Source organism: Pan paniscus, chromosome 1 (assembly GCF_029289425.2).
Source record: "Pan paniscus chromosome 1, NHGRI_mPanPan1-v2.0_pri, whole genome shotgun sequence".
NCBI lineage: Eukaryota > Metazoa > Chordata > Mammalia > Primates > Hominidae > Pan > Pan paniscus.
The window spans coordinates 37,633,428-37,661,053 of record NC_073249.2 but is presented as its reverse complement, the minus strand read 5'-3'; the positions used below and the strand labels follow the sequence as shown (position 1 = coordinate 37,661,053).

Genomic DNA, 27,626 nt, shown 5'->3' with positions numbered 1-27,626 from the left:
GTCTTCCAGCACTCCTGGCTTCCTCTTCCTAGCACTCCAAGCTCTTCTGATCTCTCCACTTCTAGGTACCTATTTGCTTTTCCCTCAACTGTCCATCAGCTGGTCCTGATAGTGTGCACTGGTAAGAAACTGAAGGTAAGACCCCTTTCAGGGAGATTTTCCCATCAAAAATGCAACAAGGAAATAAAGATGCAACCACTGATATTTTAAGGGAAGTATCCCAGTGCCAGGTTTTTTCAATGACACCACACAGACAGCTGCTACAATCAAAGAATGGCTGAGTGTTCTCTTGCCTCGGTAAGTCAACAGTGAGAACTTTACCATCTCCATCTCTAGTGCTCCCACACCCAAAAGGCAAAAAGTATTCCAAAGTGGGGCACTAAAATCTTTCCAGGGGAGAACTCAGAAATGAGCTCTGTGATATGCTCCCTGCTCACTAGCAGAAAACATTGTTCCAGTTTCTTCCTTTGTACCTACTAGAGAGTGCTTTTCTGATCATGAAAGGGGCCCATCTCATTTCCAGCGGTTAGCCAACCCTCCTCCCACGTTCCATATGTCTGTCTGTTTCTATGTGATCTGAACTGTTGAGACTTGGTTTATGTTTCTCAAGCCTCTAAGAGTTAAGAACAAGGTTACCCAGATCCTGAGAGGTAAAAATTTATTGATTTCTATCATATCAGCATGTTATGATATGGTCACGCCTGCTCATACAGCTGACTTCTTAGAGCCAAAAGAGAATTTTTTTTCCTTTTAAAAATACATTTGTTCAGCAGGAAAAAACATTTTAAAAACAAGCATTTTCATATTAAGTGGAAATTAAAAACAATGGCTTTCCCCCCGCCAACTCATGAGGAATAGGGCTGGTCAGCAATAGATCTCTGAGTGCTTCCAATTTGTTTTCAGGCCTCTGTCCCCAGTCTGTTCCTTGTCTTCCACAGAAAGTAGTTCCAGGGGAAAAAGAAATTAGAATCTCACCAAAACAGCAGCCTAAATACAGATAGAAAAATAAGAGGTAGACACGACTGTAACGATTTAACTCATTTGGTAGACTGTGCAAGATATTTTAATATTTAAATTTTTCAGTGGGATCAAATAAATTCTACAAATACCTAAACAATTGATGTTTTAAATGCTAACATCTTAGAGATGCCTATACCACAGTTTACTTAGCTTTGAGAAATGAAAAGTATAAAGACGACTTTAGAAATATGCAAGCTTCCCATGTATTTCAGTAAACGTTTTCTTTCTGTCACATTCTTCTAAATCAAAAGTTCGCTGTGTAGGACTGACATTAATGCTTTTCCTACCCTTTAAAGCCCTGGCCAGGGTCAGTGATAGGAATTTCCTGAGTTCAGCAAGTAGATTAACTATGAGAAGTTTATTCAACACTAATAGTTAAGAAAAAAAGGATGGGGCAGTGGTGTGCTGGATACAGCCCCTACTGATTCCCAAGACCCAGTGGTCACATTTTAGAATTTTGCCTGCAGTTGTTAAGCATTGGTTATTAAAATTGAATCATATAAATTTACAATTAATGTTAAAGCTAAAAGTGGTTTCGGCTTAATGAGTCTAATATGTACCATGGTAAGAAACAGTTTTAACAGTAGATCACATATCAGATTGAATGATAATAAATTTATTGGGAAATGAGTTAGATTTGGACAGTCTGCCATTTTTCAAATCACAGTTGAAAGACAATCAATCATAGGTTGACTGTAGGAGTTGAGCAAAAAGCAATTAAGTATCCTTTTAAAAAAGCATTTTAGTTCTTTCCTGAGCAACTAAGTGTACTGTGAGAATCAACTGGCTATATGGGATTTACAATAAAGTATTTGTATCTTATTATTTGTTAATTGTGTTATATGTTCTTGCTATCAGCAAAATTTATAACAAACATGTATAGTTGAATACATAATTTTTTCCCAGAAGAGTGGACTGCTAAACATTTACCAGCACACCACTGGATTGGGAGAATGGGGAGAAAGGGGGAAATATTTTTAAACCAAAGAAGGAAGTCTGATGTTTTTTCATTTGGTTTTTCAGTTTGCCTTCAGCATCCAACTGCCACAGTGTGCTTTAAGTACATGCCTGCAGATATTAATGCCCAAATAGCTCTGGTAAAACACACATGTCCCATCCCCACTGCTAAGAATTAAAAGCACTTTAATTGAAAAAAATCAACTTTATTTTTTCTAGGTTTAAAAAAAATAGAACCAGCTATTAATTTTTGTTGAGAAAATGCTTCTTTTGGTGTTCACATCTAAATTTCTGAAAAGGTGATCTGGTTACCAAAATCATCCCAAATGCATTCATAAACCAGATCCACGTGTGACCAGCCCTTTACAAAAATTAATTACAGTTGCCACAGCCTTTACATTCATTCTTATCACACGTTACAACATGCAGATAACACAAAGAAAGGTCAACAAGCTGAAGTAAACATTACAGCATCAGGAAAATGAAAACCCATCTGTATAAAATAAATACAATTTTATAATAACTGTAAAGAAAATGAAAGCACTTAATAAAAATAATGGCAGTTGAAAGTATAACTGTCTCATCACCCGATCATAAAATAAGTTACTGTAAAATGCATAGACTCCTTACACGTAAAGAATTTGTGCATCACAGTCATGTGTTCAACAGTTTTACACAATAAAAATAAAGCCATTCAAGATATGTGTGCATACTTTGCAACTAGAATACACTTAAAAAACGTTTGCTCTTTAAACTGTTTTAAAAAAATATTAAATGTAAAAACCCTCAGATGGAAATTTTGCAGAAAAACCCATATTTTATCTTCCATATGGCTACAGTCACCCTTCCCCAACAGTTCAGCACCCTCAGCTTATTCCCAGGGTCCAGTTCCTAATTGTTGGGGATTGGTGCAAAATGATTACAATAAAGCACCAACCAATGACTGCTCCAGAGAATACCCAGCCCCTCTGTGATCTGGAAATCTCTAACTTAGATGGTTTTGGTCCCAAACATATTAGTCTCTACCCTTCCTGCTACCCACTGCTGCTTTTGACTTTGTCCTTCATATTAACAGATATAAGGCTCATAGCACTGCAGAGCAAAAAAACATAACAAACCATTTTTATCCATCCTCTGTGGACCAGAGCTGAACACACTCATAATGGTTAACTCTGGAGTGAAGTCCTGTGTAATGACTTCAAAAAAAGAACAAAGAAAACAATTAACTCTTCCTACTCAGTAGTGCAAATAAAACATTTTCTTTTCAAATATAAAAATAATCCAAGAAGACTATCCATGATTAAAGGCTACTCTCTATGATTAACCAGGTCCAACTAGTTCAGAAGAGTCTTTAAGGAAGTGATTGTCAAAAAACACTCAGACAAATCCACAAGAAGTGGGCAACATGAGCAAAGAATGAAGACGCTTCTTAACATGAATCCAAGACAGCAACACTAGAATAATGTTCCCAGGTTTACATTTGGTGATTTCAGATTTCATTTTCATAAAAAGGCTTGAGAACAATGTCAATACTGCCAATTTTTGATTATTCAGGGATGCTTTTCTAACCCATAGATTATTCAGGCTTCTGTATTTCCTCTTCCTGATAGCTGTCTTTCCGCATCATTTCACTACTCATTAACACAGTCATAAATATATAGGCAAAAAACCCCTAAGAAACAACTTAAATCATTTAATTAGTAAGCGTCCCTAGAAAAAAAATGTCTGATGAGAGTAAGAATTCAAACTCCTAAATAAAAGTAATTTTTGATTTACCTATCATTTATTACCAGATTATCTATCCAGAAAGTAATCAATCTAGTAATCCTTCCTTTATAGTGGAAAGTTAAGGATTGGTTGTAATATTAAAGACCGATAAGATAGATCTGAACTCATAGCTATCTTCTTTTTTAATATACTTTTGGAATTCTCAGTGAATTTGTTTGCTTACCCAAAATATTATTTTCCATTCTGTAATTTTTCTTTACCTTCCATTACTTACAGGTTTCTCTGCAATTTAAGTACAGTTCACCACCAATAATTGTTTCTGAAGTTAAGGGTGACCTGCTGGCTTGGTCACTTTTGCAGTGACTGGACCTGCCTGTGGCCAAGCACATGTTCCATCACTGTAACTCATCAATACCAAGATTCCAGCAATGGATTCTCAACCTTGTCTGCTGTGGGAATCTAGGCAGTCTAGCCAAGACCAAGAAGAGCTGAGCTTCTACAAGCTATTGATATAAAACTGGCATAGTTTTATCTTCTTTCCTCTTGACAAAATATATATACTTTAAACGTCCTTTCATCTCCCTTCACAAAGTACAAATTAGGAACTTTTCTTCAGTTTTGTACAGTGGCATATTGCTGCTTCCCCAGATTGCCATATAAGAATACTGATTCTCTCTTTACCTTCTCTAGTGCAAGCAGGAGAACTCCAGTTACTGATAAGGAAAGTACTACCAATGCTTTCAAACATATTTTGCAAACAGAAGAGAGAGAACACGTTAAAGAATCAAAGAAGGATAGGGCAGATCAAATACACATCTATTTACAACTCACGGAGATATTTTTAAAAATTAACCCACATATCTATTGGCATTTGTCACCCTGGAGACTGTGAAAATGACACTGTACTTGAAAAGTAAAGCATCTTATAGAATAGTTTAATGTGTACAGTATATTTAACAATATCATGTTCCTTTGGAGCACAGTGATGGCAAAAGTGGCCCTCAGCCACATTTATGTATGCATGTTCGCATTTATTTTTGGATAGGAGAACTGGTCACTCTACCCTGTGGCTTGCTGTAGCAATGAGGAAAAGGTCTATCAGCTAGGACCGTGCATGCTGTATTTGACAGTGAGCAACTTCTCCCCCAGATGGTTGACTAATCCCTCAAGTGAACAATTTCATTTCATCCAGTAATTTAGTGGTGCTTGCTGGGCCTCAAACAGAAGCATCATTAAGCTTCTATTGGGCTTTCTGTCATCATCCATACCTCTAAATTGAGATTGGTTTCATTTATTCACCGACACTGTAGAACACATAATGAAATGCTTAGATTTCAAAAAAAACTGCATTTTATAACAACCAGTCCCCAAACCAAACACATTAACACTGTCTTCTGCATTTTACCAGTAGTAGTATAATATTCAATGAGGTATTTCAGTTAATGCATCATTCTCTTTCACATATGCACTGAGTTATCCTAAAGATGAAGCTGCTGTGGGCTTTTATTTGGTGTTGCTTTACCTTTCCCACATAACTGGGGAAAATTCACATCTTTTCTGTTTTTTTTTGGTTTATTTAAAAATAGAAAACAGCAACCTTTTTTTGTTTTATAGCCTACTTCTCAAAATTGTTATTTGTGTGATTAGTGACAACGGGGGAATCTACAATGCTCACATCACAGTAAACTACCCTGACTTACTAGGATCTTAATAGTCTTACAATCCCAAACAAAAACCCTACTCATCTCACTGATGCAGTACCAGCACTTTTGGAGAAGGGTGTGGTTCTCTTATGAGATAAATTGTACAAACATCGCAACAAATTTCTAAAAAATGTTTTCTAGAAATAGAAACTTGACTTTACCCTCTTCAAAAGCAACTGGAGGCCGGGCATGGTAGCTCACGCCTGCAATCCCAGCACTTTGGGAAGCCGAGGTGGGCAGATCACCTGAGGTCAGGAGTTCGAGGCCAGCCTGGCCAACATGGTGAAACCCCATCTCTACTAAAAGTACAAAAATTAGCCAAGCATGATGGTGGGTGCCTGTAGTCCCAGCTACTCGGGAGGCTGAGGCAGGAGAATCGCTCGAACCCGGGAGGCAGAGACTGCAGTGAGCTGAGATTATGCCACTGCACTACAGCCTGGGTGACAGAGTAAGACCTGTCTAAAAAAAAAAGAAAAAAGAAAAAGCAACTGGAAGAGATTGGGGGGAGCCTTATGTGCTGGTCTCTTTCCTAATTACACTCACCCTGACAGGGGCAGCTCCTTGATGTAATGATTCAACAGACTACTGTCTGCACAGGTCCTAGGGGTGCCACATGAGAACCTGTCACCATTATAAGCCACTAGCTCTTATTTTTCTATAAACTAGCCTATTTCCCCTTAAACTGATCATTTAAATGTTCTATAGTAATTTGTTTTAACCATCCCCAAATGCATTTAGTGCCAATGTCAAAATGGAAAAAATAAAGCCTCTGAGCTGCAATAGAGGCATCACGTCAGGGTGGTGTCCAGGGCAGGATGGCGCTGGAGAGCACTGGCAGGCAAATAAACACACAGAGACAAGACAGTTCTCGAGAACCTCACACACTGCTATGCTCCCATTTGTTTTCAGGCTATATTACTAATCCTTTGCTATATCTGCATCTCAAAAAAGTGCATTTTGCAAAATTATCAATTTATGATATGCCTCTTATACAAAATGAGAAGTCAGATAAGGAAAAGCACGAGTGTATGTAAACACAGTGTTGGACTGAGCTAGCCTTTGTAAAGAACACATCCAGTACCAGAAGGGGTCCAGTGGACACTGCTTTTCCCCCACAGAGAATGTCAATATTCTAGAGTTTGTTACTGCAACAGACTGGAGTTTGTTACTGCAACAGACTGGAGTTTGTTACTGCAAACGACAGGGAAAGAGTTCTTCACGAGGTGCCAACCAGCTCCCCTCAAGTTTACTGAGTTGGTGGAAACGTGGGCGTTCTAGAGAACTGCCCTAATATAGACTACAGCTAAGAGGGATGAATATAACTTTCTGAGCTTCAACTAAATTGTCAAGTATAACTGGTGGCAACAGAATTTCTCTCAGATAGTCTTCTAGGATGATTTTATGATTTCCTCTTCTCCAAATGTGATGTTTGCTTAAATATGTGATAGAGTGTATCTTTTTAAAACATGTTCTTAAAATATATTAGCAGGTCATTATATTACTAATCCTCATTTTAGTAGAGTTTTAAAATATCCCAAAGGGGGATAAATATTAATCCATCCATTGAATTTCTTTTGCTTTTTTTTAAATATATTCTGATTTGCACATGTAAAATAATGCACACTTATGAAAGAAAGTCTGAACTCCTACGGTGACCTTGACAAGTCCACGTCAATTCCTAAAACAGGCAATGGTAAAAATACTGAATGATGTTGTACCACATATAGCCTGACAAAAATGCAAAAGACTGTATGAGAAATATCCACAAGCTGCTGAGGGTCATCTCCCTGGAAACAGCTTCCTTATGGCCCTTGGAAGGTGGAAAAGCTCCTAAAAGACAAGATAGAAATATTAGTTTGTTTTACTGTAATGGTAGGTCTCCTGGAATAAAAGTTGAATATTAGCTTAACTACATTTGTACATGTTAAAGCACCTTCAGTGACTTTCCAGTGCCCCAGAGGAGAGATTTTATTTGAAATACAATTTCTGTACTACCTAGCCCCTTCTTGCCTCTGAGCCTTTGCCTTTTCTCTGCCTGCAATGCTCTCCTCCTCCACTTAATGAATAGCTGGCTCATGTGCATCCTTTCCATATCAGAAAAGATATTCCCCCTCCCATCTCTGTTTATCTCCTTCCTGGAACTTTTTCCAATTGGACATGATCCCAATTCTCTTTCTTTCTGCAGACTTGTTTGCCATGTCTCCCACTGGAATATAATCTGCATGAGAGCAGGCACTCTAGCTGCCTTGTCTCTGCTGGATCCCTAGAGATTCCCACAGTGATCAGGACCCAGGATTATGTGAGATTGACATGAAATAATTTCTGAAATAGCACACTTTATGCTGATTCCTCTATTTACAAATTTTTTGTCAAAAAAGTAGTTGTATAACACTGACATTATTTTTAAAAGGCAATATGCTTTATGAAATGTATCTTAATAATAAAAGAAATACAAGTAAACAGATGTCTATAAATTCATTTCTGGAAAGGAATACTAGATAACTTCATAGAGCAATATTACCTAAGGTCATCTTGATAACACTCATCAGCATTTCAAGCAGTCTTTGTCCTTGCTGATAATCCCCAGGGTAAGCTGATTCATGAGGGGATTTGCTTCTCACAGGCAATTTACAGAGTGCATTTTCAAGTTTCAAGATCTAATATGCAAACAGCTTTCTTTAAAAGAGGCTTCCATTACTGTTGCTATAATTTAGCAACTATTTAAAGGTTACTGTGTACCTGTTTCATAAAAATGTGATAAGAGGTCTTCTTTTTCAACAAACCGCTGATAGAGCCAAGTGGTAAGGTCATCAGTCTCCAGGGGTACATCTTTAATTGGAAAGATCCTATTAAGGGTTAGAAGAAAAGAACAAAAACCATTTAGTTCAGAAGTCAAAATCATTCAGAACCACAACTTATGATGAAAAGCTGAATAAAATTGTGTTATCATCTTTTGCTTTAACAAGGGTTGGTTTCTTCAGCTTTTCAGGTATCTTGGTTATTAAAAATTGTTGATTACACAAGAGAGTTAATTTACGCATTAATTCAAACATTTACTAGTCTACTATGTTTAGGTCCAGTGTTAGATGCTGAAAACATACTATTAAATTACCTTATATCTATGAATAACTACAGAGAATAATTATGTCTTCCCATGTTTGTGGGTTTAAGTAGAAATGGTATTTAGAACAGATGAAGTTTTAAAATGCAGTTAAATCAGGATGTTCAGTCATTTAGTTAAATGTCAGGCAACGTTCTTTTGGTGGGAAAGTCTGAGAAGCACAGAGACTCTGCCCAAATCGGTAATATCAGTAGTATCAGAGATACTGCTTTCATGAATAGGGGTAACTTTTACCGGTTGGGAGTGGCTACCAGAACACTATTCTCAAGATCTGAGACCATGTCCTGACTCACCAGGAAACACGATTGTGATTAGTGATACCCATGGACTGAGAGGGGACAGGCAGCATGAGGACTATGTATTTGCTGACCTTGAAAAATAGTTTTATTTTTTGTTTTCTAATTTAGTGGGGGATTTTTTGTCCCCTTTATCAAAGGTATAAAGGCACATGGTTTAAAAAGTCAGCAAAAAATGTATTTGTATGAAAAATGGGAGTCCTGTCCCTCTTCCCTTCATTTCTGCCCTCCCCAGAATTGATTATCACCTCTTTTAGCTGATTATCTTGGTATTTATCACCATGTTTCTTCTGTTTTAGGCCTTCTCTACTGACTTCCCAGTATGGAAGATGAGGATGAAGTTCTTTCCTCTTCCTATTCCCATAACATATGCACATTCTTCCCATCTTCCCAATACAATTGTAGAGTAATTTCAGTTAGCTCAATATTAGGCATTTATATTAATACAATCATGTAAATATATTCATTGCTAAGCCACGGAGTAAATCGTGGCTACTTTTCCTTTCTTTACCAATTTTTATTTTCCCTGGATTGAGCAATTATGTATCATTTTTCATTTGCTTAATTTTCCATGTACATGTAACAAATTCAACCACAAACTCTCAGGCAATTGTCTATAATCAATGCTCTAAATCAGGTCTGTAAGGGCCAGACAGAAAATATTCTACGCTTTGCAGGTATAAAAATAAATAAAATTTAAAAGCTATTGGAATCCCCAAAACACTTTAAATCTTGAGAGAGATGTGACCTTGATCTGAGTCACGAAGCATGTAGTTGCAACTTCTGCTTCTTATAGATTAATTCTCCTCATTGTTCTTGTTCTGTAAATGACTAGGAGACACCAGAGACCAGACCTCCTGCCCTTCTAATCTCTGACCTTTGTTAGAGATTAACTACCTCCTTTATTGTCCTGTACCTAACTCAGACCAGATGGTACAAAAGACCCCACGACAGTTACACCTTCGGTGGGGAATGCTAAATATACCTTTCTGGAAAGAAAAAGACCACCTTGCCCAATCAGATCACTGTAACTATGCATTAAACCTTATGTAGAAAGGTGTTGAAATTTTGTTAAGCTTCCCTAAACCTTTTCTATATAAACAACCCCAAACTTCTACACTTTGGAATACTGACTTCCAATTTTTGGAATCTGTGCTTCCTGGGTGGCTGTCCTCAAGCTTTGTGCCTAATAACCTTTACATTTGACATATTTCTTGAATCTTGTTATTTAAAGTTGACACAGGCTATACTATCCTGTCACAACTACTCAATTCTATCTTTGTAGTATGAAAGCAGCCAGAGACAATGTATAAATAATACACAGTAGCTGTGTTCAAATAAAATTTTATTTAAAAAACAGGCAGTGGGCAGGCAGACCTGTGGTCTAAATCTTTCTCCTAAGCAATCCCCTTGCATCAGACATTCTTTCAATTTCACCTTCCTAAAGAAATTTCACCCAGATGCTGCCTGTAGTCTCACATTAGGAGGTCCCTTCACCATTGTCCTGGTGAGTCCCTGCACTCCTAAATCGAATAGAATGTTAACTATACCTCATGTCTCTTTCACTGATTACTTTTGATGAGGACATCCTTTAGCAGTTTCTTGACAAACAGTATTTGAAATCTTGGAGGTCTGCCAATGTCTTTTTTCTGTCCTCGAACTTGGTTGATAGTTTGGCTAGATATAGGATTCAAGGTTAAAAACCATTTTCTTCCATCTCTTATCTTTCTGACCTCCTTTCTGGAAGATTTCTTATTTAACTTCTAAATGTTTTATGGAGTTTTTATTTCCTTTATTGTATTTTATTTTTTTGCTTTTTTTCTTTTTATAAATGAATAAATTGCTCACACTCAGGTCTTTTTAATTTTTAAAGAGTTCCTATTGTTCTCAGTCTTTTTTATAGTATGCTATTATTGTTTTATTGCTACAATATCTTATGTTTATAATAAGTTTTTAAAATTATAATGGAAATTTTTAAACATTCACAAGAGGAGAGAAAAAGGTTAATGAACCCCCATGTACTATTAGGAATTCTAGAAGCAGACCTTGCCCTGTATAGTCTGGTCCTCCATGTCACCTTCTTGTGTTTGCTTTAGTCTTTATCTTTCAAGAGTTCAGGTCCATTAGATTACTAGTTATCTGACATTCTTTGTTGTTCCATCACATTTACAGATGTGGGACTGAATGGCTGATTGAAAGCTCTCAGCTTACAAGTGGAGTCTGTTGCCTGTTACCCTCACTGAGGATTATCTCGGCTGGGCCATTAAAATTGGTCTCTTCTCTTAAACTCATCCCCTTCCCCAAAGAAACATCCTCTGATTTCCTGCTTAGAGAGTGAAGGCCCAATTGCTAGCTTTCCGGTAGCCAGTGAGATAAGAGGGCTGGGAATCTTAGCACTCAGCACACTGACATCACTTCACCATGCTGTTTTAATTATGAGACCTCTGCCTCAGTTGTATCTGTTGTTCCTCAGTCCACAGAGCCCCTATTTCCCTCTCCAGAGTAAGCCTCCAATGTTTGCCAGGGTAGGGAAAAGTAATTACCCAGCTGTGGGATATAGGGTAGGGGCTGCGGGATCTGCATTCTTCTTAGATTTCAACCAGTCTTCCCAAGTTTAGCAATGCTTTCAACCTCATTTCCACAGGTGCTGATGCTGCCAGACTTTTGGAAGTTCTATGGTATAAGGTTGGCTCCTGGCTTTCCCACAGCTGGCTTGGGGTTCTGTTATGTTATTTACTGCTCATTCTTTTTTCCAACTTCCCAACTTTTGCTGCCATTGTCTTTCAGGCTGTTTTCCTCATCCTTGTGGGTTTACACCTTTAAAAACCCATTTAGTGTTATTTTATGGGGGTTTTAGGAGAGCAGGAAGTAAACATAAGTCCAATCTACTATGTCTTTTGAAAAGTTCACCTGTTATTTCTGAAAGATCTAAGATGATTTGCTATCTTTGGCCAGGGCCTACCACTTATCATTCTTAAAGGGGCCTCCATTGCTATTTTGGGTTTAGGCAAAATGAGTGTTAGTTCCTTACTAGGGATTTGAAAATTATAATGATGCATACCATTATAAAAACATCTTAGGCCAGGCGCGGTGGCTCACACCTGTAATTCCAGCACTTTGGGAGGCTGAGGTGGATGGATCACAAAGTCTGGAGTTCAAGACCAGCCTGGTCAAGATGGTGAAACCCCGTCTCTACTAAAAATAAAAAAAATTAGCCAGGCGTGCTGGCAGGCGCCTGTAATCCCAGCTACTAGGTAGGCTGAGGCAGAGAACTGCTTGAACCCAGGAGGTGGAGGTTGCAGCAAGCCGCGATGGCGCCACTGCACTCCAGCCCAGGCGACAGAGTAAGACTCAGTCTCGAAGCGACAGAGCAAGACTCCGTCTCCAAAAAAAAAAAAAAAAGCCAGGCGAGGTGGCTCACGCCTGTAATCCCAGCACTTTGGGAGGCAGAGGTGGGTGGATCACGAGGTCAGGAGATTGAGACCATCCTGGCTAACACGGTGAAACCCCGTCTCTACTAAAAATACAAAAAAATTAGCCAGGCGTGGCAGCATGCGCCTGTAGTCCCAGCTACTTGGGAGGCTGAGGCAGGAGAACTGCTTGAATCTAGGAGGCGGACGTTGCAGTGAGCCAGGATCGCACCACTGCACTCCAGCCTGGGCGACAGAGCAAGACTCCGTCTCAAAAAAAAATAAAAATAAAAATAAATAAAAAATTTTATAGTATAGATAGAAGAACATGATGTTTAGACCAGCAAATAAATATTGGGAAAAAATCAGAAAATAATATTACTTATGAATTACATTATAATGATACCTCTTTCTCTTGTTATTTAAACATTTAAATATCAGATTGGGGGAGTATTTTAAAACCCAAATTTAAGTGCGAGTAGACAGAAAAAAAATAGAGGAAAGAAGGAAGGAGTGTGGCATGAAAAATCTATTAAAAACCAATTTGAAAATCACACAGGGCTGGGCGTGGTGTCTCACACCTGTAATCCCAGTACTTTGGGAGACTGAGGTGCAAGACTCCATCTCAAAAAAGAAAAAAAAAAAAGAACTCACATGCTTTTGATTAAAATTTTACTTTCAAAAATTTGAAAGGATGAAAGATAACCAAAATAGAGTTTTATTTACACAGAAAATAACTCTCCCATTCTTAATAATCTTCTATCTCCCAAAATACAATACTACATTGCTCTACAGCAGTAATATAAAAGCATTTTGGTTGATGAAATATTTTAATGGAGTGGGAGATCCTAAGGTCCAGAAACTTCAAGTTTCAGCTTGCTGCTGTAAAATCCCCTATTATCTGCCTCACGCCTATAATCTCAGCACTTTGGGAGGCCGAGGCAGGTGGATCATGAGGTCAGGGGTTTGAGACAAGCCTGGCCAATATGGTGAAATCCCGTCTCTACTGAAAATACAAAAACTAGCCCGGCATAGTGGCACGTGCCTGTAGTCCCAGCTACCCAGGAGGCTGAGACAGGAGAATTGCCTAAACCCAGGAGGTGGAGGTTGCAGTGAGCTAAGATTGCACCACTGCACTCCAGCCTGGGCAACAGAGGGAGACTCCGTCTCAAAAAAAACCAAACCAAAACAAAAAAAATCCCCTATCATCCCTTATTATTACAACTTGAATTTACCATTGTTCTGAATAAGCTAACAACAGAAAGATGAATTAAAGAATGTCTTTTTTTTGTCTCACTCTGTCACTCAGGCTGGAGCGTGGTGGCATGATCACAGCTCATGGCAGCCTTGACTTCCCAGGCTCAAGTGATCCTCCCACCTCAGCCTGAGTAGCTGGGACCACAGGTGCGCATCATCATGCCCAGCTAATTTTTTTGTTGTTGTGTTTTGTAGAGACGGGGTTTCCCCATATTGCCCAGGCTGGTCTCAAACTCCTGGGCTCAAGAGATACACCCTCTTCAGTCTCCCAAAGTGGTGGAATTGAGTGAGCCACTGTGCTCAGTCAACTTTTAAAAAAAGAAAAAATATTGGAAATGCTGATGCCACATAAAATCATCCTATAGGTTAGCATTCGTAGCCCTTTTAACACCTTTACTCCTAAGTAATTTAAAGATCTCTTTCAAACTAAACATTTTTCCTCTGCATTCTCCAGCTCAGGTTTTGATATGCCTCATTGAGTGAGTGAGTGGGACTCCCTGGCTGAGATTCCCTTCTACAAACAGTGTTTGCTTTGGTTTTTTTTTTTTTTCTCTTCTTTTTTTTTTCCACACATGGAGAGTCTTTGCTTTTTGGGCACAATTAAAATAATCCCAGAAGACAGTGTGGCCTAGTGATTAAGCATACAAACTATCATGCCAGGTGCGGTGGCTCACACCTGTAATCCCAGGACTTTGGGAGGCTGAGGTGGGCAGATCACGAGGTCAGGAGCTCGAGACCAGCCTGGCCAACATGGTGAAACCTCGTCTCTACTAAAAATACAAAAATTAGCCAGATGTGGTGGCAGGTGCCTGTAATCCTAGCTACTCGGGAGGCTGAGGCAGAAGAATAGCTTGAAACTGGAAGGCGGAGGTTGCAGTGAGCCGAGATCGTACCACTGTACTCCAGCCTGGGCAACAAGAGTAAAATTCTGTCTCAAAAAAAAAAAAGCTGTTGGGCAGACTGCCTGGGGTTGAATCCTGACTCCACCACTTGCCAGTTGCGTGACCTTGGGAAAATTGTTTAACTGGTGTATGACTTACTTCCCTTGTGTTTAAGACGGGGCTAATCATATTACTTACCTTACAAAGTTGCTAAATATGTAAAGTGCTTACATATATACATATATTTGGCATATGGTAAACACTCATACAAATGCTAGTATTGGTTGTGCTGATTAAGTGCCAGATCATTTAAGGCCAGCATTATTGTGCTTCCAGGTTTTTTGGGTTCAGCAATAGTTGTAGTGACTACACTGGATCTGCAGGTGTCATGGGTTTAGCATTCCATGACTATTTTCATATAGTCAGATAATAAAGTCAATACCAAGAATTTAAAAGATGAAGTCTTGACAGAGATTCTGAAGACGCTGTTAATATCAATATTGATATAATCAGAGGAACAGAGACAAGGAGATAAAATTTCAAATGAAGAGTCTCTGCCTAATTAAACAAGTTTAACTTTCCATCTCTTCAAAGGGTAACTTCCATCTTTTGAATTGTAAGAAATGCTCATGTTAGAAAAGATGTCTCAATAATTTTATTGCCTCCTCTTTGTGCCCCCTACATTTTAACCAAAAATTCCTACGGTGGGAAAGTTATAGGATATAGAAGATCCTAAGTTTGCTTTGATAGGCTACTTCGCTTGCAGTATATATGAAATTCTACAGAATTCAGCCACCAGGCAAACATGTTTCCATGGAAAAATGTTCTGTGTTCACCATATAATGCTAGGCTTACATCTCCTCGCCCTGCTGTATCTTGGCTCCTTGGCTGCAAAAGGCCAAACTCCTGCCATCATGTCCATTTGAAGTGGATTTGAAAAGATGATTTAAAAATAGTTTCATAAAGTGCCTTTTCCTAACTTCTTTTCTAAGAAGTTTCCAGGTATCTGGTTATATGAAATAGCCATTTACATATAAGGGTTAGGCTCAATTTGAGTCAGTGAATGATTGAATGTCTGTACCTACCAAGGAACCTTACAATTTTAATTTGCAGGTAAAAGACAAATTAATGCAAATAGTGACAATTTTGTTTTTACCTTTCCTATGTTAACACTTTTATTTTTCTTGTCATATTGCTCTGGTAAGAACCTCTAGTACAGGGCCGGGCATTGTGGCTCACACCTGTAATCCCAGCATTTGAGAGGCTGAGGTGGGCAGACCACAGGGGTCAGGAGATCGAGACTATCCTGGCTAACACGGTGAAACCCCGTCTCTACTAAAAATACAAAAAATAAGCCGGGCGTGGTGGCAGATGCCTGTAGTCCCAGCTACTCGGGAGGCTGAGGCAGGAGAATGGCATGAACCCAGGAGGCGGAGCTTGCAGTGAGCCAGGATCGCACCAATGCACTCCAGCCTAGGCGACAGAGTGAGACTCTGTCTCAGAAAAAAAAAAGAACCTCTAGTATAATGTTCTAGTACAGTGATAATAAGCATCCTTCTCTTTCATTCTTAATCTTTCAGGGATAAATATTCAACCAATTAAGTATATTACTTGCTGTAAAATTTTTTATAGATACCATTAATCAGATTAGCCTTAATAGAAGAAATTCCCTTCTATTTCCAATTTGCTAAGAGTGTTTTCTTTTTTATCATCAATGAGTTGCATTTTATTAAAAATTTTTTTATCGATTGAAATGTGTATGTAATTTTTCCCTATATTTTGTTAATATGAACTACTTTGATTGATTTGAATTTTAAACCAACCTTTCAATCCTAGGATGTATGCTGTCACTATATAACATTACATATTTTAATATATATTGCTGGGTTTTATCTTGCATCTATAACCATGTAAGAGGTCTGCCTGTAAATTTTCCTTTCTTATAACATCTTTAGTTCAGGTTTTGGTGTCAATGTTATGCTATCCCGATAAAACAAGCTTAGGAAGTATCCTTTCTTCTTCTATGCTCTGGAAGAGTTGTGTTTAATGTCCTTTTACTATTTTGTTTTGGTTTTTTTAGAGACAGGGTCTTGCTATGTTGCCCAGGCTGGTTTCAAAGGATTCTCCTGCCACAGTCTCCTGAGCAGCTGGGAATACAGGTGCACATATACCATACCCAGCTCCTCTTTTTAGTAACTATAAGATTTGTAGTGATATCCCCCTTTTCATTCTTGATATTGGTAATGTAGTTAACAGTGTTTTCAAAGAAATGAAATTTTCTGGTATTGCTATTTCTACCATATGTTTCCTATTTCAACAAATTCTCCTTCATTTTTCCCGCTTTCTACTGTAATTGGATTTAATTTGCTTTTCTTTTTCTTATTGAGATAAATATTTAGATTACTGATTTTTAGCTTTCTTACTTTCTATAATATTAGCATTCTAAGGCTATAAATCCTTCCTATGCATAGATTAAGCTACATCTCACAACTTTTGATAGATAATATTTTCATTATCATTCTGCAAACAATATTTTTGAATTTTCATTGTAATCTCTTAATACACAGTAAACATTAAATTCCTCTTATGCTCTACTGATAAACAGTTTCTCATCTTTTGTTATTAGAAACAATGTGGCAACAAATAGCATTATACAAATGTTCATTCATATGTAAGTTTATAGGATAAATTTCCAGAAGTGAAATTGCTGTGTCAAAAGCTAAATGTAGTAGTAATTTTGAAAGATATTGCTATATTATCTTTATAAAGACTGTACCAATTTATATTTTCATTAGCAACTTGTGAGACTGATTCTTACTGAAAGATTTTTAAATTGGAGAATTACCAAGTCAGAAGGCTCTCACTTAGGTATAGAGGATGGCTAGTAGTGTTTCTTAACTAACTGGGCTATGCCTGACTGGGGACATATTCGTGGAAATCCATCCATGAAGTCTCTTTAAGAATAGAGATATCGGGCCGGGCGTGGTGGCTCACGCCTGTAATCCCAGCACTTTGGGATGCCGAGGTAGGCAGATCACCTGAGGTAGGGAGACCATCCTGGCTAACACAGAGAAACCCCGTCTCTACTAAAAATACAAAAAATTAGCCAGGTGTGGTGGCACATGCCTGTAGTCCCAGCAACTCGGGAGGCCGAGGCAGGAGAATCACTTGAACCTGGGAGGCAGAGGTTGCGGTGAGCCAAGATTGCATCACTGCACTCCGGCCTGGGCAACAATAGCAAAACTCCGTCCCCCCGACCCCCCTCAAAAAAGAATACAGATATATTGTGTTTTCATTTCAACATTAATCTTCATTAATAAAAACATTCTGAATCATAAGATAAGTATCTATAATTAAGTACTACCATTGGAATTTGGTGCCTATATTTATAATAATTTTGGTACAAAGCAGTACTAAAAAGTAAAGGTCCAGAAAAGGAAATGGGTGCATACTTAAAAGCAAACTCTATTTTCTCACCTCTTAAAATTGATGACCTCTGAACTATGTATGTATGGGGCAGACTCCGAGCAGAATAAAGCTCCGCAATTCTTAGCTAATACATTACGGTTCTAGACAGAAGGGTGCTCGGAGCAACATAGGAACTATTAACTATTCAGGAAATCTAATTGTTTCTTTCTCTTTCCTCCAATTTAAATGTCCTTAAATGTTTGGATGTTTAGGAAGGTCAATTAACTTCACCTTGATATTAGAGGCATGTCTTAAAATTTAAAAATCAGATTTTTCTTAAGTGAAAGGTATTACAAATTACTGAGTTTTTACTTTTAGATAATTTAATATGGTCTTAACACATTTTTGCAGCCTATGTAGCGCTTTTTTAACTATTCACCTTTACCATCCTGAGTAGCAGCCAAATACTTGAATTACTTTTTGACTCCTAAAACTATTCTATTTCTGCTTTGTTGACACTCACCGCTTAGTATAAAAGGCTTATGCATGCCACCACTTGCAGGAATCCTCTCACCAAGGGAAAGGATTATCTAGCTTTTCTTTAAAAAACAAAATAAATTTATCCAAAGCAAATGTCTGCCAATCTATTATCACTCAGCCAATTCTGGTAGTCTTGGCACCCTTCTCATTAAAAACCCATGTCAGACCTGTCATCATATATCATTCTCTTCATGACAAGTATTGGGGTGTAGCAATGGGCTCATAACTAATTAGGGCCAAGGAGATGATAATGAAAGTTCTGTGGGGCTTTAGGGAAAAGTTAAAGAGGGATTACAAGAAAAAAAAATCTATTTTTTCTCTTGTCTTTATCTTCATGGAAGTGTGAGGTCTTACATTTCCTCAGAGCTACTGGCTGAGGATGAAACCAACACAGAGAGGAAAGCAGAACTGGGAGAAACAGAGCTTGAATCACCAGATTAAGTACATCATCCTGTTCTATTTTCAATGTCCAATTATGTGAGCTAATAAATTCCCTTATTGTGAAAGTCTGTTTGAATTGGACTTTGAGTTACTTAGAGATACAAATAGTTAGCTTGGCTTTTAAGGTATACCAAAATCTGAACTCAACTTTCCAACCGTATTTCCCAGAACTTCAATTTATGTATGCATATTACAGACAACTTATTGTTTCTAACACGTGTGCTATACTTCCATAGTTCTGTGTGTTTGTTCATAGTTACTACTGCATAAAATGCCCACCCATCTACCCGTCCCATCTCTAGCTACCTAAATTCTATCCACCATCTTCTAAATCCTAAAATAAATAAAGCTTCCATAAAGTTTCCTCTGGTCTAAGAAGGCCATAGTCCCAGTGGTTAGCACAGAACAGGTACTCTTTGTAAGACAGATAAAAACTTGTTGACTCACATCAGATAATACTTGCAGTATGTAATTACTTTATAAGATTAATTTAGCTTCTGTTAATATAAAATTAGGTCTAATCAACTTAAGGATAACTTAGCAAGGGCCACAGGGCTAAAAGAGATCTCAAAATAGTATCTAAAATATCTTTATAAGGAGAAAATTGACATTAAAAATAAAGCTGAATTAAACAGAAGAACATTAAAAATAAGGCTGAATTAAACCGAGGAAGTTTGGGTTTACCAGTTGAATTCACAAAAGAATGCTGGTGAAGTATCTATTGCTTCAATGGGGTTGAACACGGGGACAGGGCTATGTGTTGAAAGACAACCTCTTCTACCATCTGCCCAGAATAGCTGGGATATTCTCTTCTCTTAGGAGACAGCCAGGAGGGCAGAACAAATGCTCCCTCAAGAGCAATCTACTTCTATTACTCTGATTGGTCACCATAGGATTAAAATATTAAAACGACTAATCCCCTAATATGGCAAAGGATTAAATACATTGAATACCAGTCCTCTTGAAATCAAATCAGAGGAGTGCTTGTGGGATTTAAATAAGTAAATACATATACACCAGAAATAAACCTTTACAATACCAATAGCTACCCAAATGAAAAACTAGCTCCTAATTTTCAAGAAATGAACATTCTTATTATCAATAATTCAGAATGTGCTCTTAAATAGAGAATATACTACCAAAATCCATAGTCAGATTTAAAAGCACTAGATGGAATTACACTTTCAAAAAAAATGTAAAATAATACTTAGCAGCTGGCACCCCCTATACTGGAGTTGGAGCATTTGAATTTTTACGTCAAGACTCCAAAATGTGAGCTGACAAACAACATGGCTAAACCCTCAATTCAATTATGTCAAGATTGTGTAAGGAACTAAGCACCAAAGAAGATTCTGAAATAAACAATTCCTGCTTTCAAATAGCTAATCATCTAGCTGAGGGAAAAGAAAAGTAACAACCAGAATGTGATAAATATTGTGTGAGGATTTTAGAGAACTACTGCGTGAGTTTAAATGAGGGAATGTGTGTATCTACTTATGGCATGGGACATATAAAAGAGATGTCACTTGAATTTGGCCTAAAAAAGTAAGAAGAATGCTATGGTTTGAATGTGTTTGTCTCTGAAACTCAAGTTCAAACTTAATCTCCAATGTCAGTATTAAGAGGTGAGGCCTTTAAAAGGTGATTTGGTCATGAGTGTTCTGCTTTCATGAATAGATTAATCCATTCAAGGATTAATGGATTAATGAGTTATCAATGGAGTAGGTTAGTTATCACAAGAGTGAGTCTGTTTGTTCTAAAAGCCACTTTGGCTCTCAGCGCTTCTCTCTCACCCTGTGATGCCTTCTGCCATGTTATGAAGCAGCACAAGGCTCTCACCAGAAGCCAACTAGATGCAGCCACCTGATCCCAAGATCAGCCTCCACAACTGTGAGAAAGAAACTTACATTCTTTATAAATTACACAGTCTCAGATATTTTATTAAAGCAATAGAAAATTAACTTAGATATAGGATTTTTTTACTTTGTTAAGTAACATACGTATATAATTTCTAAAAGTCAAAGCATACCACAGGGTAGACAACAAAAAATAATGGCCCTATACTTTCCTCCCTCAGACACCTGTTTCTCAGATACAACCCCTCTGTTTCTTTTGCTATTTCCATATAGATTATAAATGTTTTAATAGCACTATTTCCAGATTATCCTATTTAAAATTTATTTGTTGGTTTCCTATTACGGCAGGTAAGGATTTGACTATCTTAAACCATTGTCCTCTTCTCCTTCAGCTTCCTCCTTCTCCTCTCCTAGATAATTAAAAATTCCTTCTTGGGCTGGGTGCCATGGCTCATGCCTGTAATCCCAGCACTTTGAGAGGCCAAGGCGGGTGGATCACCTGAGGTCAGGAGTTTGAGACCAGCCTGGCCAAAATGGTGAAACTCCGTCTCTACTAAAAATACAAAAATTAGCTGAGCGTGATGGCATGTGCCTGTAATCCCAGCTACGTGGGAGGCTGAGGCAGGAGAATCACTTGAACCCAGGAGGCAAAGGTTGCAGCAAGCTGAGATCATGCCACTGCACTGCAGCCTAGGCGACTAGAGAGAGACTCCATCTCAAAAAAAAAAAAATCCTTCTCAGTGCCAACTCTGTCTTTTGTAACTGTGTCTATGATTATACCTATTAGTTTGTGCTCTATTTATTTTCTCATGTGCCTGGTTTGTCTAACAGACTGCGCTATTCTCAGCTTTGCACCCAGTGTATAAATCAGTGCCTAGTCCTTAGTAGGAACTCAGGTTTGCTGAACAGAATTAAATTACAGTAATCTGTGAGCACAAAACTTTATGTGGTGTCATCTGTAGACAATCATCAATGTTCATGGACACTACCAGGGTTAGTGTGGCAACAATAACTCAGAAATCCAGAAACTACTTGTTACAAAAAATAGATTTATGGACAAAAACAGAAACTGTCAAATTTAACGTATCAGAATATCTCCCAGCATTCAATTCCCAGAAGTTTTACTTTAAGCCATTATCCTGAGCTAAGCTGTTAGGCCTAACAACATACTAAAATGTAATATTTATAGCTTCCCCCTGGAACTATTAGAACAGTTTAAAAAAGAAACCACTCAGTTATCTGAAAATAAATTTCAGAAACTCAAATATAAACTTTTACCTACTTTAATACAGGAAATAAACCAAGGCAGATATTTCCAAAGACTATACAGGTAGCAAACCTAGGGACATACCAGCAGATACTTTTGAGTGACTTTAAAGTTTGTGTAGATAGGAAGATGGCAAATACTTAGCACCTAGGCCACTGCTTCCCCTTCTCAGTCAAGGATAACTGAGCCCTCCTCTTGAGCCTTGTTCCTTGCAACAGTCAAGAGCCCTCAAAATGCCATTTGGAGATACAAACAATGAGATGGCATTTTTAGAACTGGAATTTATTATATCTTTATTAATTTTATATCCTTTGAGACACACAGTAAGATGCTTAACAAATGCTTGCTGATTGAGCAGAAGTGAACTCTCCAGTAAGCAAAATCTGACATTGGTTTCTCTGCTTAAGAGAATCACTATTACACTTTCCATGTGTCTAACGATGTTTTTAAACTTTTTATTCTGAAATAATTTCAGACTCAAAGAAAAGTTGTAAAAATAGTATAAAAATTCTCATATGCTTCACCCAGATTCCCCAAATGTTAATATTTCTCACATTTGCTTTACTTTGTCATTCTCTCTATCCATATCTATTTTTTCTGTCATTTTTTTCATTCAAATTTTGAGAATAAGTTAAATGAAAAGGTTAGACAAAAAGATCTAGGTAGTCCTTCCATTTCTCAGATTCAATGACTAAGTAAAAAATAAACAGCAATTATCAGTGAGAATTATGTTTAACCATTGTCCAATTAAAATTAAAACCCTAGGAATTTTTGTATTTGGGGGCATAATATTTCCAACAAAACTATATTAGAAAATAAGAGGTATTTTTGGAATAACAATAGCACTTTGCTAGACCTTAAGGAGACCTAAAAGTGAAAAAGACATGGTAAACCCCCAAAGAGTCAAGGAGGTGGGGAGAGAATTCTTTATTTCCAATGCTTATTTCCAGTTACTTACCAAATTATAATATTTTCAAGATCATATTATATCCACATTCATCTATTGATAATAACCCAGTAAATTAGCTTTGTCTGTTATTATTTTAGTTCTATGTGTATAGGTTAATTTTTCATATCTGGGCTAAGTCTAGACTGGGCTAAGGGATGCCCAGATAGCTGGTAAAACATTATTTCTAAGTGTGTCTGTGTGTGTGTTTCTGGAAGAAAAGAGCATCTGAATTGATGAATTGAGTAAAGTGGACACTCCCTTCCCCCCCAATGTGGGAAGGCATCATTTAATCCATTGAGGGCCCAAGGAGAACAAAAAGGTAGAGGAAGGGCAAATTTACTCTCTCTGCTTGAGCTGGGCCATACATCTTCTCCTCCCCTTCAACATCAGTGCTCCTGGTTCCTGGGCTTTCAGACTGAGACTGGGACTTACACAGTTAGTACCCCAATTCTCAAGGCCTTTCGACTTGGACCAGGACTTACACCATCAGCTCCCCAGTTCTTCGGCTTTCAGACTTAGACTAGAACTGACAACGTTGGCTCCCTTGGTTCTCAGTCCTTCAGGCTTGGACCGGAACGACACCACTGGCTTTCCCAGGCCTCCAGCTTACAGACAGCAGACTGTGGGACTTCTCAGCAGCCATAATCACATGAGCCAATTTCTCATAATAAATCTCTTTCTACATATCTTTATACAGATGATCCTTGACTTACAACGGGGTTACATTGTGATAAACCCATTATAAGTCGAAAATGCATTTAATACACCTAACCTACTGAACATCATAGCTTAACCTAGCATACCTTAAATGTGCTGAGAACATTTACATTAAACTACAGTTGGGCAATCATCTAACACAAAGCCTATTCTATAATAAAGTGTTTAATACTGCACACAGATGGGCATTTTGTAGAGATGATGGGATGTGAAAACAAAAAACACAATATCCAAAAAGTACTGGCAACACAGTACACTGTGGAGTATTGGTTGTTTACCCTCATGATCATGTGGCTGACTGGGAGCTGCAGCTCACTGCCACTGCCCAGTATCTCCAGAGAGTAGTGTACCGCATATCACTAGCCTGGGAAAAGATCAAAATTCAAGATTCAAATTGTGGTATCTACTGAATGTCTATTACTTTCACACCATCATAAAGTCAAAAAATCATGAAGTTAACTACCTTAAGTCAGGGACCATCTATATGTCCTAATGATTCTGTTTCTCTGGAGAACCCTGACTTATTATGGTAACATAAAAAATTTCTTTCATGTATACTTTTTCTAAATATCTGAAATTAGGTATATCTTCCAATTAGAGAATAGAAATTTTACCTTATTTGTAAGGATGATTCACCTGATTCTTCAACATCATTACAGAAACACAGAATTTGATTCACAATATAGCTAAACCTCAATTAAGACCACTTATTTCATGTCTCCATCCTGAATGGCATCAAACTGAAAAGTTTTTTTATTTTTTTCTTTTGAGACATGGTCTCACTCTGTCACCCAGGTTGGAATGCAGTGGCATGATCTTGGCTCACTGCAACCTCTGCCTCCTGGGTTCAAGTGATTCTCCTGCCTCAGCCTCCCAAGTAGCTGAGATTAGAGGCACATGTCACCATGCCCAGCTAATTTTTTTTTTTAGTAGAGATGAGATTTCACTATGTTGGCCAGGCTGATCTCGAACTCCTGACCTCAAGTGATCCATTCACCTCGGCCTCCCAAAGTGCTGGGATTACAGGCATGAGCCATCATACCCAGCCTGAAAAGTTTTATTAGTTTTTTTTGAAGCAAAGGGGGAAAACCTGCTGGTGTGGAAAATAAAAACTTTTAGGCAGTGAACATTTAATAACAACAGTGAAGCAGAACTAAAAACTTGTTTAAAGTTAATATGTAATTTTCCATTTTCCAACTGGTAGCTCTGAACAGTGACTGATGGCGAAAAACATACAGACTTCTCTAGGGAAAAGCAGGATATGGAGGCAAAGCAATAAAAAACAAGTGATGATAAGAAAAGCAGAAAAGAAGAAGAAAATTATTAGATAGCTGAAGTAGGGATGAAATTATCAATAATTATAAGCAATGATAGAGAAAAGTCCTAGCATAAGAAAAACTAAAGATAGGACACTGTTTCCTTCTACTGGGGAAAAAATGAAACTATTAGCTCAAAAATCCTTAAAGGCAATATTATCATTAGGTGAGTAATTTTGGGGCTGGGGCTGAGGGTGGCAAAGACCTGAACATATATCATTACTGTACCCGAGGGTGTATACCTTAGAGTTACTCTCAGTTATTACAAAAAGTTGACCTAAAAGTTGGTCCCCAATATGTTGAATAACTGATTTTTACTATATTAATTTTATTTTACTTTGTTCTAACTTTTATGTCAAAAAAGAATTATGTAAATTAAAATCTCTTAAAGCTCAGTTTTAAATTATGGATAAAACACTAGAATATGAAAATCTAGACTATGTAATTTGAGTATTTCAATATCCTTGATTTAAAAGGGAAAAACCTATTTAGTATCTTATTAAATGGTATGCATTTGAAATGTGAGCTTATTAAATTTTTATACCTACCAGATGAAAATGCTTTTGTTGCAATTATTCAAATAGTTATTAAACCAAAATCCTAAATTCTGTGGGCAATTTCTTTTTTGAATTAGTTATTTTTAATTGAAGAATACATGCATATTGTAAAAAACACTCAAATAGTACAATGAAAAGTACGAGTCCCTCCCCAGAGGCACCCACTGTCAACAGTTGAGCTCTAACCACATGGCAGCCACTATGCTGCCTGCTCTTTTTTTGTGGGGCAGGGAAAGGAACAGCATTTATCATTTAGACTTTTGTTTGAAGTGCTGCCTGCCAAATGTCCAATTAAATTATAGCCAGTGCATTATTACATTGATTTTAAGATGTCTCCCAATTTCAGAGACGTTAATATGTGTCAAAACACATATCTCTATTGTGTGGTTTTCAGAGCTTAATTCTGGTATCTATGGTGTGACATTATCTCTATGAAATGAGCTTTGAATACCATTTTTATAACACTCAAATACAAGAAATATCATTAGAAAATCATCCCAAATCCTCTTAAGCATATTAGACTGAGGGGAACAACCGCAATTTGAAGTAGGGTGGTAAGAGGACATTTGAGCAGGTCTGAAGGCAGTGATGGCGATTTTCATACAGATTTCCAAGGGAAGACTTCTCGTGGAGGAGGAAACAGTCAGTAGGAACATGAAGTAGGAATACGTTTGGGATGTTCAGTAACAGCAAGAAAGCCAGTATAGACACAGGGGAATGACTAAGGAGTAGAAGGAAGAGGTCAAATAAGGCCTTAGATACCACTGTAAGACTTCAGGGGTTTTTAGATGGGAAGCCATGATGGAATTCTGAGCCTAGCACAGACACAATTTGACTTTTAAAAGGAGCACTCTGGATACTATGTTGGAATTCTCCAGGGGACAAAGGTAAAAATAGGATGACACACTAGGAGCTTATGTAGTAATCTAGGAGCAGGGTAGAGGTGATAGTGGCTAGGACCAGGATGAAAAGAAGTGGTCAGGGGATATGTATTTAAATTTAGAAGCAAAAAGATTTCCTGACTGAGTGGATGTGGAATATGAGAGAAAAAGAGGAGCCATGGACGACCCCAAGGCTTCTGATCTAAGTGACAGGAAGGATGGAGGCTGCTATCAGTAATGAGATGGTAAAGGCTATGAAGGAGTATATATTTTTAGGAAAATCCACAGTTCAGTTTGAGAGAGTGTTATGGGAAAGGGGTCCTGATCCAGCCCGCAAGAGAGGATTTTTGGATCTCGGGCAAGAATTCAGGGTGAGTCCATAGACTAAAGTGAAAGCAAATCTATAAAGAAAGTAGAGGAATAAAAGAATGGCTACTCCATAGACAGAGCAGCCTTGATGGCTGCTGGCTGCCCATTTTTATGGTTATTTCTTAATTATATGGTAAACAAGGGGTGGATTATTCATGCCTCCCCTTTTAGACCATATAAGGTAACTTCCTGACATTTCCATGGCATTTGTAAACTGTCATGGCGCTGGCAGGAGTGTAGCAGTGAGGAAAACCAGAGGTCACTCCTGTTCCCATCTTGATTTTGGTGGGTTTTAGCCAGCTTCTTTACTGCAGCCTGTTTTATCAGAAAGGTCTCTATGACCTGTATCTTGTGCCATAACCTCTTATCCTATGACTTAGAATGCCTTAACCACCTGGGAATGCAGCCCAGTAGGTCTCAGCCTTATTCTACCCAGCCCCTACTCAAGATGGAGTTGCTCTGGTTCAAATGCCTCTGACAAGAGGACTATTAGACATACTAGTGAAGGAGTCAAACACTCAGAAATAAAAATCTGTTAAGTATATTCCTTTGAAGAATACATGATATTTTTAATGCTCTCATAACAAAAAATAATACACAATATTTTATTTAGTCATCCCTCTACTAATGGACATTTAGATTATTTCTAATTTGTTACTCTTACAAAATATCTTGCAGTAATATCCTGTCTTTCTCTAGGATATATAGCCCCAAGTAGAACTGCTATGTCATAGATAATTTAAAATATTGCTAAACTGCTCTTCAGATTGGCTGCATCGATTTGTGTGTGTTAATTTCCCTAAAAGCTCACCAATATTTGATATTGATGAGTAAAAAATAGTATTTTGCCCTGTTTTGCATTTCCCTGATCTTTTCATATATTTTTATTTCTATAAACAATGAAAAGTCTTTGTGTCTTTTGCACATTTTTCTTCTGGGTTTTAAATACTAT

At 37.7% G+C, this 27,626-nt stretch overlaps 1 protein-coding gene across 7 annotated transcripts in view; it reads right to left on the bottom strand.

The window, feature by feature from the left end:
- Positions 1–643: 643 nt before the first annotated feature.
- LPGAT1 (lysophosphatidylglycerol acyltransferase 1) overlaps positions 644–27,626 on the bottom strand; it is an 88,494-nt gene continuing 61,511 nt past the window's right edge. For all 7 annotated transcript variants that reach the window (XM_034946303.3, XM_063597305.1, XM_034946313.3 and 4 more), the window contains 2 exons: positions 8,148–8,254; positions 644–7,238 (listed from right to left, as the gene is read on the bottom strand). In XM_034946303.3, the coding sequence (XP_034802194.1) occupies positions 7,087–7,238; positions 8,148–8,254 (259 nt within the window). In that variant the 3' untranslated portion in view covers positions 644–7,086. The remainder of the gene's footprint in view (positions 7,239–8,147; positions 8,255–27,626) is intronic.